General features: G+C 51.6%; 1 protein-coding gene across 1 annotated transcript; it reads right to left on the bottom strand.

Moving 5' to 3' along the window:
* Positions 1 to 7912: 7912 nt before the first annotated feature.
* Positions 7913 to 9119, bottom strand: LOC136995997 (olfactory receptor 14A16-like). The gene is made up of 2 exons (XM_067316993.1): positions 8203 to 9119; positions 7913 to 8006 (listed from the first exon to the last, which is right to left on the bottom strand). Exons 1-2 carry the CDS (start codon positions 9117 to 9119, stop codon positions 7913 to 7915), a joined length of 1011 nt encoding a protein of 336 aa, XP_067173094.1.
* Between the last annotated feature and the right edge of the window lie 1972 nt (positions 9120 to 11091).

Below are 11091 nucleotides of genomic sequence, written 5' to 3'. Positions count from 1 at the left end.
TTGTGGGCCTGAAGCACATGGCCTGTATGGAGAGGCTGAGGGACCTGGGCTTCTTTAGCCTGCTGAAGTGGAGGCTAAGGCCAATACAGTAGTCACCTGTGACAGGGTGGTTTCAGAGATGATGGAGCACTTCTTGGTAGTGGGAAGCAGCATGAGAAGGGGAAAGAGCCACAAAGTGCATCTTGAGAGGTTCACACTGCACTTCAGGTAACAAGAATGCCACTCATAGGGTAGTGCTGTGGTGCAACAGGACACCCAGAGGGACTCCATGATCAGCCCCTGGCTTTGTGATTCAAGGAGCAGCCAGCAAGGACAGTGGGATGTCAATAAAGGTGGGGAGATCCTGCAGTGAGAGCAAGGTGGGGAAGCACGTTGGGTGTCTACAGGCTGCAGGGAAACAGGTGCAGGGTTGGAACAGCGTAGGACAGTCTGTGGTGGAGACGACCAAGGGCAATGCCAAGGCTGAAACCCTCCAACAAAACTGAGGTCTCTGTCCTCTTGGCTATGGCTGGTGTCTCTGCCATCAAGGCCTACGAGAAGGTGATGTTTCCTTACAGCACTGTGGCCTTGCTGCCTCCTCACCTCCACGGAGACCAGGAGGTGCCATATTGTTGTCCTGCACTAGGCATTGCACTTCCCCCCTGCCCTGACACTGCCCCCAGGAAGAGCCCTGAGCAACATTTGAGGGAAAGGATCGCCCTACCCAGGGGCTGGCTGTGGGGCTTGGCCATTCTGCTTGATGACACACAGCAAGGTTGACTTGGCATCACAGCCACCTGCACATTGCCTCTGCCTATCTGCAATCAGGGCCTCCAAATTTCTGCTCTAATCAGCCCCTGGGGAGACTTTGTTGGTAATGGCCCTCAGTGGGACCTGTTAACACTCCAGGAAACTTGGGATTTGCTTCTGACTTTAACTTATTGAGAGGTTGCTTCAGTCTCCTCTCAGCATATGAGGTTCATGGGCTCAGCACCAAAGACACCTGAGGGGTCCTTAAGATGCAAAAACCCCTAAGGAACCATGCCTCTTTCCATAATTTTCTTCAGCTCTTCAATTCTTGTGCTGTGGCTAATTGGAGAGGTTTCAGCAGTGTATTTACAAGAGGAAGATTTCAATGAGCATTAAAAAAAAAAAAAAAAGGATTTCTGCTTTTACAGGTTTCCTTATTTTTCCGCTTACAACCTAGAGTGATATCCACCTTCTCCAACTGATATTGATCCAGAGTGCCTCCTAATGAGGTCTGGACATGTAGGAAAAGCACCATCCTGGAGGTCAGACATCCATGCAAAGTATTCCTCCCCACCTCCCCAGCCCTGACAGTTCTCTCATCAGCCACTGGGGACTTAGATCACTCTTGTTCAAATCGAACCTTTTGCCACTCAAGGCTGCAGCTGAATGTTACAGCTCATGTGCACCAATTCCCACATGCTTTCCTTCAAGAACTAGCTGCAAAGAGACACAGAAGGATTTGCCTTCATTGCGATCAAACACAAATAATCTTGATCCAGTGTCATAAGAAATAAAATACACTCCTCAACCGTATGCCAAGTCCAAGTTGCCTCCACTGAGGTGCACAGTCTACAAGGAATAACATTCCTTGAAATGTTCTTCACAAATAGATAGGAAAGGCTGGATAAACACACAGTAAAAGAGTTGGTTGAAGAGACAATCAGACTCCTGAAAGACAAGGCAAGCTTCAGACTCCCTGAAGCTTAAAGCAGCAACTAGAGGGTTGACAGGTGTCTGAATTGTAAAGAGTAATGGGAATAAAAGACTGAGAAATTATGGAAAGTACATATGTTCAGAACATCTGACGCAAAGTCGACTTTAGAAATGATCAGTTTTATCAGGGCATGTTGAACCATGTGAAAGATTAGTTGAGGTTAAAACCACAGCATAACAGACAGAGCAGTGATAATGCAAGTTAAGGGGCAGATCACGATTTCTTCTCCTGAGATTCATGCCCTTCCTCAAAATTTCCATTATGTCATCATGGGAAAACACTGACATTTTATTAGGATTAGTCAGTCATTTCAGCTGATGAAAGTGTGCTCATATTTTCTTTAATGTTGAAGATAGTTCTTCACCTTTCCAGGCAGAGCTCAGCTGTCTAAGCACAAACCTGCAGTGCCACTTGGAGAGGTCCCAGTGTCTCTGAGGCACCTGCCTGGGCCTGGCAACTCGCACGGGGGACCTGAGGGAGACCAGAGCCCCTCAGAGCTGCAGGTGGAGCCTGGGCAGAGGGGACCAGGGCACCTGGAAGGGCACCAGCCCTCCATGACCCTGTGACTGCATCCCACCCCAGTTCTGAAAATCACTTTCCTTTTCAGACAAAAAGATAATGCATAATCTCCCCAGAAGACTAGTGTACTGAAACAGAACAAATCAAGAAAGACAATAAGAACACACACAAAAAAGGAAAAGCTGGAAAGTCTAACAAAATATTTCTTTGCTTTAAATCTTTGTCTTAATTTATTTCTTGTTTCATTTTTAATGCCCTTTCCTAAACTTTTCTGTTATAATCAGGCCTACTCCACTAAACAAGATATTTTTGTGTCTCACACAGAGCCCAGTGCTCAGAAAACCACCACCTGCCCATGGATGTCCATGCCGCTCTTCACTCTTTGCACAGAGCATGTCGCACTCTGATGGGTCGGGCTCTCTCGACTGGTGAGAAAAGCAGGGTGACCAGCTTCATCTATTTTTGGATATCCAAATCTGCACAAATCTCAACATACCTGTGTTACCATGACATTTTAAAGGAGTCCCTAAAACACCTAGCCACACTCCCTTTTCATTCCCTGAACGGTCAATTAATTACGAGTCCATTTTGGGGGACAACAGGGAGGAGGCTGATCTCACCCCATGCCAGACCCAGTTGTCTGGACTTCCCTTTCTAGTCAATGGAGAGAAATAAGATGCCTCTACTGAGTTGTTCTGAGATACATTTCCTAATGACAAGCTAAGGTCCCGCAGGAGCCACCTCCAAAATTTCCAGCACCACATGGGAACACAGCTACCCCAGGGCATCTCAGGCAGCAACAGCCTCTCTATGTGGTCCAATGAATCAAGCCCCAACAGGAGATTCTTGTCCTAAGTTGAAATCTTCTCAAAAAATAATTCAATGCAATAATTGACAGAAAAAATCCTCCTTTCCAAAACTTCACACAGTTTTTACCATTGCCAAATATTTTTTCTTTCTTATTCATTGACAGCGCCATGTTCATGTACTACAGTAATTAGTCTGTCTATGCAAGTGTACATACATATATACATTATTCATCAAAATATATTTGCTGGCAATACTCTGGTGTAGTAGTGGAGGAATGGAGAAACTTTGTTCTGAGGAACTACTTCATTTAAAAGGACATGTTTCAGATCTCTTCTTCTGCCTCTCTCTCCTTTCTTCTTCCTCGGCCTCTTCGCTCTTTACAGAGCTCTCCAGGGAACGGTGCACTGAATCACAGCACTTAGGGTGGGGGAGACCTCTGGATGTCATCTAGTCCCAGCCCCCCTGTCAATGCAGAGGGAACTAGGTGAGGTTGCCCAGGGGCTCCCCACAGTCAGGCATTGTCCACAAAGGTGCTGAGAGTGCGCTCCATCCACTGCGCAGGCCATTCATCAAGATGTTAAACAGTCCTGCCCCACATGGTGATCCCTGAGGGGTGCCACTAGCAACTGGCTGCCACTTGGAACTTGTACCACTGATCACAGTGTTTCAACCTGATGCTTCAGCCAATCTTCCACCTGCCTCATGGTCCATTGATCCAGAGCAGATCTCCACAATTTGCCTCTAAGGAGACTCTGGGGGACTGCGTGAAAGGCCTTGCTGAAGGGAAGGTTCACAAAATGCCCTGCTTTCCCCTTGTGCACAAAGCCATTCATCTGATGGCAGAAGGCAATCAGGTTGGTCAGGCATGCTTTCCATTTCCCTTTGGTCAACGCATGCTGCCTCTTCCAGGCCTTGTCCTTCATATGCTTGGAGATGGTTTCCAGGAGGATTTCCTCCATCACCTTCCCAGGGATTGAGATGAAGAGGACCAGCCTGTCATTGCCCAGCTCGTCCCTCTTGCCCTTCTGGAAAATGGGTGCAATGTCTGCCTTTTCCCAGTCATCAGGAACCTCCCTGATTACCCTGACCTTTAAAAGACGATCAACAGCAGCACTGCAATGACTCCAGCCACCTCTCCCTGCACCCTGGGGTGCTTCCCGTCTGGTCCCATGGACTTGTGTGTGCCCACTGGGCAAAAATCCTTGCCAGATGCATCTTCCTCTGCCATGGGTGAGGCTTTGCTAACACAGATGCTGCCAAAGGACTCGTGGGCCAGGGAGGCCTGGCAGTATGGAATACCAGTAAAAGACAAGGTAAAAGAGGCAATGAGCTCCTCAGCTTTTCCCCTCTCTTTGTCACAATGTCCCCTGCCCCAGTGTGCAGGGAGACCACATTTTTCTTGGCTGCCTGCCTTCCTTGTCCTGCCCATGTACTTCTGGTTACCCTCCCCATTCCTTCCTAACTCTAGCTCCAGTTCCAGCTCCAGCTGAGATTTGACTTACCTAACTCCATCCCTTCCACCGCACACAATGGCTGTGTCTTCTTCCTGGGTAGCCCATTCCCCTTCCAACCCTCTGTGCACTTCCTTCTGCCTTTTCAAGTCCTAATTCACAAAGTCCCTGCTCATCTCTGCCAGCCTCAGGCCAGGCCCTGATGGACTTCCCTGCAGATTTTCCTGTGTTCCTGTGCTTCAAGGACGTTGTCCCTGACGATCCAAGAGGGCTCCATGGCTCCTCTGCCCTCCACGGCAGTCATCTGTGGGGTCCTGACAAGCAGATCCTGAACAAGATGAAATCCTCTCTCTCCTGCAGTCCAGGGCAGTGACTCTGTTATTCTTCCTACCTCTCCACCATCTCACGGTCACTGCAGTGACAGCCAACCTCCACATTCACATCCCCATCTGGGCTGAGCTTCACGCAAGAAAGAAAGGGCAGGATGGCACCATCTACCTAGAAGCGCAAACTACAGAGGTAGAGAACTCACCCTGCAGAAAAGCCTGCATTTCTCCCCTCACCACTGAGGGGATCCAGGCAATGGACTTCTCTGTGGTTAAAGGTGGATGCAGAGAACTTCAGGGGTAATGTAGCTATGCCTGAGGCAGTGCCTCCCAGGCTGCCCTTACAGTCAACGGGGCAGAGGAAGTGTTCACCACCTTCTTTTAAATGGTCCATAAAGCACAAGTGACTCCTGTCCCAGAGACATTTGCTCTGTGCTTGAAATGCAGCCTGAGATCATAGACATTTGGGAAAATTCAGGTTAAAGGGACCACAGGAAGCCTGTAGTGCAACCTGCTGCTCAAAGCAGGGTCAGATGGAGGGTCAGAAACCAAAAAATGCCCCTGCCAAAAGACTTATGGGATGATAGAGGAGGAAAAGAGAGTAAAGGGTTGAAGAGGTGATCCTTTGGGGGAAAGGGTTTCCTTTTTTGCCTTCTCCAGAGAATTAAATCCTCAGCTCTCCAGAGAGAAGAACCTGGTACGCTAACTTTGCCACTAACATGGAGGCGGAGAAGCTCCTGAGTCCCTTACACACAGATGCTGGTCCAAAGGCCACCACACCAATGGCACCAGACCCCCAGGCATGCCTGCCTTCTTGCTGGGCACCCTCCAGCCCCACGCAGGAGGTGTGCAGGGAACAGAGTGGGGTGTGCAGCCTGCAGCCCTGGCCACCCAGCAGGTGTGCTCAGACCCTGAACCTCTAGATGAAACCAGGCTCTCCTGCATTTCCCCAGTGTGAAGTCTGCATCCCCTCCAATACAGCCTGGCAGGGAGGGCCAACATGGGAAACACAATCTCTGTTCCAGGGAGTGAAGAGAGAGGGGAGGGCAGAGGGGGATCTGCTCATGCCCCGGGGCACTGATTCCCTCCCTGCAGCTGGTACAGCCCTCCTGATGCCCTGTAACCTTAAAGTCCAGGAGGTGGCACTCCGGTCTGCTCTGGCTCCAAAGATTTCTCAGCCCTTCAGAACCAGGAGGCAAAGCACCAGTCTGGGGACACCTCAGCAGTTGAAGGGGCTGAATGCCTGGCATGTTCCTCAGAACTTTTCTGCAGTCTCCCTGCACTGGTTTGGCTCCTGTTGCCCATGGAGCAGAGACTCCTTTGGAGGATGAACTCACTCACTGTGTAACTCTGAGGACAGGCTTGACCAGGCAGTACAAATGCAAGCAAGGCCTCAACCCCACAACAGTGTCCCCTGCCCAGGACTCCACTTTCCAGCCCCTTCCTCCTAGAGGATTTGTGTTGGGAGGGACCACTGGAAATCTGCAGGTCCATGATCTGCTCTGAACTGGGCTAACTTTACAGTCAGATTAGGTTGGTGAGTGCTTTCTCCAGGAGTGTTTTTAAAGATCTCCTGGTCCCTGTCCCAGTGCTGCTCAACTATCATGGTTATTTCTTTATTTTTTCCTTAAACTCATTTGAAATTTCCCTTCCTGCAACTTCTCCTTATTGTCTCTTGTCTTTTCCTTCCTTTGGCCCCCAGCTACACCATCCCATCTACTTTGACCGAGGACAATCACAGCCTCACCTCCAAGCACAGCCTTGCTGAGATCGCCTGGGACCATGCAGGTGAGCCACGGTGGCCAGCTCTAAGCAGAACTATGCACTGTGGGTCCCTACATGGTCTCAGGGGAGAGCGTATGGAGACTTAACATGACCCAGGGCTGAGCCTGTGGGCCAACACCAGGACAGAGCCATGATCAGCAGGTGCGAGAAGAGAAGACCTCCAGCAACTCCTCTCCATACCCTGGCAGGGAGTGACACTCTCGGCAGTGCTCCTGAGAGAGGACAGTGACACAGGACAGGGGACACTGTGAGCTGTGGTGCAGGGCACTGACCATCTGTGCTGGGTCTGGGAGTCCTGGCAGATGATGCCGGTGGCTGCAGCCCCCGAGAGACCCCCAGCCCCAATAATAATAGTGAGTCCTCTCCAGAAGCATCAGGAGCAGCCCTGGCTGCAGAGGGAGTGCTGGGAGTACTGTGGCTGCACTCTCCACCCTCCACCTCCCACCCAGCATGCCCCTTGGACTCCCTGCAGCCACAACAGTGGAAAGTCTGATCTCGCTGGGGTCTGGTCACATTTCTGGGATTCCAGCAGTGTGGGAGCTTCCAGAGTGTCGTGACTCCTGTCTGCATCCCATTGCTGCGCTGGCCCAGCCCTGCTGCCCTGCATGTGGCCCCACGCAGCCAGGATAGGCTGCCTTCAGGGGTGGGGAAACATCCTCACAGCATGGTCCCCATGACAGACCTTGGTGCCCTGGCCCCCATGACCCTCCTGCCTAGCAGGCTCCAACCAGTCCCACCAGTCCCTCTCATCCTGTTCCCCCCAGGAGTTAGCAGAAGGCCATGCTCTGGGGTCTGATGGTGCCTGGGCCCAGGGAGAGAGGCCAGGCAAGATGGACACTCCCCCCATAGAGGTGCTGAGCCCAGCAGGCAGATGGAGCTGGTCACATTCCAAGATCACCCCTCACCAGCACCATGGGCAATGGCCAGTGCTGGAAATGGCTGGTAAGAGGGGCTGGGTGTGGGAGGAGTTTCCTGTGACAGCTTCTCCTCTCTGTTCATGCAACAACAAGTTGGACTGGATCTGTGTTCTGACAGACCATGTTTGAGACCTCCCCCAGTAGACGGCCCCAGGACCTCCTCTACATGCTCCCTGCCAGCCCTGCAGAGGACGCAGGAGAGGGCTCATCCTTCCAGGGCTCACAGCTGGATGCCCAGTCCTTCAGCTGGGCACAAAGCCTTGTTTGGGCATGACATTTGGGGTAAGGACCAGCATGCAGGGTGGGGGAGCTATTGTCTCAAGGACATGGACAGGGGGACAGAGCCTGAGGGACAGCAGCTCTGGATGAAGAGCCCAGCCTTCAGGCACTGCACTTGGAAGAATCTGCTTCGTTGCAGAGATACTGTGAGGGAGTCAGCTCTGACCCAGTGTTAGACACAATTTTATATTGGCACCTAGTGAGAATGAGCAGTCCCAGGAAAAGTGGAATGTATCCAGGCAATTCTGTAGCAACATGGTAACAAATGATAATAACAACAGCAATAATAGTAATAATGAAAATAAAGTAAACAAACAAAGCTCAGTCCTGGTACAGGACACAACGGGAGTCATTTGTGGAGAGCAAAGGCAATTTTCCCACTGCTGAAAAACGTCCATGAAATCACTTTCCTCAGGGAGTCTTTGAGCTCCTTGTTCCTCATGCTGTAGATGAGGGGGTTCGCTGCTGGAGGCACCGCTGCGTGCAGAACAGTCACCACGAGATCCAGAGCTGGGGAGGAGAGGGAGGGGGGCTTCAGGTAGGCAAACAGGATAGTGCTGAGAAACAGGGAGACCACGGCCAGGTGAGGTAGGCACATGGAAAAGGCTTTGTGTCGTCCCTGCTCAGAGGGGATCCTCAGCACGGCAGTGAAGATCTGCACATAGGCCAGCACAATGAAAACAAAGCACCCAAAGTCTAAAGAGGCACTAACCACAAGAAGCCCAACCTCCCTGAGGTAGGAGTCTGAGCAGGAGAGCTTGAGGATCTGGGGGATTTCACAGAAGAATTGGTCCACGACATTGCCTTGGCAGAGTGGTATGGAAAATGTGTTCCCAGTGTGCAGCACAGCAGTGAGAAAACCACTGGCCCAGGCAGCTGCTGCCATTTTGACACAAGCTCTGCTGCCCATGATGGTCCCGTAATGCAGGGGCTTGCAGATGGCAACGTAGCAGTCGTAAGCCATGACTGTGAGAACAGAATACTCTCCTCCAAACAAGAAGAAAAACAGGAATACCTGGGCAGCACATCCCAAGTAGGAAATGGCCCTGCTGTTCCACAGGGAATTGGCCATGGATTTGGGGACAATGACGGAGATGCAGCCAAGGTCGAGGAGGGAGAGGCTGAGGAGGAAGAAGTACATGGGGGTGTGGAGGTGGTGGTTGCAGGCTACGGCTGTGATGATGAGGCCATTGCCCAGGAGGGCAGCCAGGTAGATGCCCAGGAAGAGTGAGAAGTGCAAGAGCTGCAGCTCCCGCGTGTCCGCAAATGCCAAGAGGAGGAACTCAGTGAGGGAGCTGCTGTTGGACATTTTGATATATCCGTGCATGGGGGACTGTCAAAAGAAGAAAAGACATTGAGAAGTTAGGAGAGACTTTTCAAGTAAAAAATCCCCCAAATGTTCCAGTTCTCACGCAACCCCCCCACACTGTCTCTCTCTTTACGGAGAGGATCTGTGCGCAGCTCCCTTGCTCGAACTCCACTTTGCACTGGCGGAGTGTGTTACAAGGAGCAGGGACTTCTGCCCATGAGCTCCACAGGACTCAGTCAGGCTGTATAGTGGTGGGATACATGGAAATGGGGGTGACTAGTTCGGACAGTCACAGTTCCTCTCAGGTGAAATCCACTGGGCATGTGGAAGGGCTTTTCAGCATCTGCACCACCACTTCTAAAGAATGAGGGCTGAGGAACAGAGTTTGGGGGACTTTTTAACAGTGTTTATTTTCTTTGAGATGCCCCTGTCACCCCTGCGGAGTGATCCTCAAAGGCAGCAATTCTCAGCATTTCTACTGTGAATCCTGAGAAAAATGAATTCCCTGTCCCTTGGTGCAGAGTGAGGACAGCTTGTCTGTCTATTAGCCTTGTTCCCAGCTGTCCTTTCCTTGCACCTCTTGGAGCTGGGGGATGATCACTCTCATATGTTGCCCTAAAAAGAAACCAGCCCCTGCTGAGAGCAGACGAGTCCAGTTTCAAAACCACAGATCTCCAACCATCTCTCCCTTTCTCAGGGCACCAGAGGGAGGTCTCCACACTCCCCTTCTAGCCAAGGACACACAGGGCTCTTTTCAGATGCCCATATACAGTTCCCCAACACCATATCCATACTCTCAGCATCTCAGCACATTCTTCATTTGTCTCTCAGACATCACAGAGGTACTATGAGACAGCAGTGCCTTTCTGGAGGGCAGCTCGCATCCTGGCAGGACACCACTGGGAAACAGTCCAAGGACATTAAGGACTGAATATGGGCTCTCCTTAAGGGAGAGTCAGCTCAATTCCCAACCCCACAGACTGCATTTCCTGCAGCCACAGAGGCTAGAAGGGGCTGCAGACACCTCACTCCCAAGCAGACCCCTCTCATGCACAACTCGCAGGGCAGGTGTCTGAACTGCAGCTGAAAACCCACCAACCCCAGGGAGCCTGAGAGAAGAACAGGAGCAGCATGGATGGAAGGGGAAACAGGGAGCAACACCATGATCCTGCTGCCAAGGCAGGCAAGGAGAGAGGGGCAGATGGGCACTCAGGAAAGCCCTCACCTTACCCAGCTGGGCAGGCTGCCTCACAGACGGTGACAACGCAGGACAGTCACTCTCAGCTCCATGGCTGTCAGGGCAGACGCTCTGCTGGGTGCAGAAGAGACATGGGGGGCTTGCTCGGAAGAAGCTGTCTGCATTGGAGGGACTGAGCAAGACTTGCTCAAATCCATTCTCCCATGACGATTCTGTTAGCAGTTCCCCTCTCATTCCCTGCCCATCTCTGCTGCCTGGAGCTGTCCCTGCTGCCAGCTCTTACTCTGTCCCAGCATCTTTTCATTGCCGCTGCTCACAGACCCCATCCCACCCTCTGTGGGCTCCATTCTGCCCTATAGAAACCTCCCAGGACAGGGCACTGGGCACAGGTATCTCTGTTCTCACAGATCTTAAGGATCAGGTCAGAACAACTCTTATAAAGCAGTCAAGGTGCTGCCAGTGCTGTCTGTAGGCTGAGGTGGGGTTGAAGGGGTTTCCTGAAGTTTCTCACAGACCAGAGGTCACTGAAGTCATGCCTGAATCTATCAGTCATAGGATGGGATGGGTTTAGAAGATCCCTCCAGGAACCTCAGTAGCATTGCCCTGCAGCCAGAGACTTACCGTGTCAGGAGCTGTGAAGATTCCTCCCACAAGGAGGTCTCCTCTGGCCTCCCACTCCACACTGCCTTTCACTTCTGTCTGTCTTCTCTCATCTCATGTCAGCAGCAGCAGGCAGAGCCTGCAGCCCTGCTGCTCTTTGCAGAGGAGCTGCTC

This window comes from Apteryx mantelli, unplaced genomic scaffold, assembly GCF_036417845.1.
Source record: "Apteryx mantelli isolate bAptMan1 unplaced genomic scaffold, bAptMan1.hap1 HAP1_SCAFFOLD_20, whole genome shotgun sequence".
Taxonomy (NCBI): Eukaryota; Metazoa; Chordata; class Aves; order Apterygiformes; family Apterygidae; genus Apteryx; species Apteryx mantelli.
This window is presented reverse-complemented; position numbering and strand designations above follow the sequence as displayed.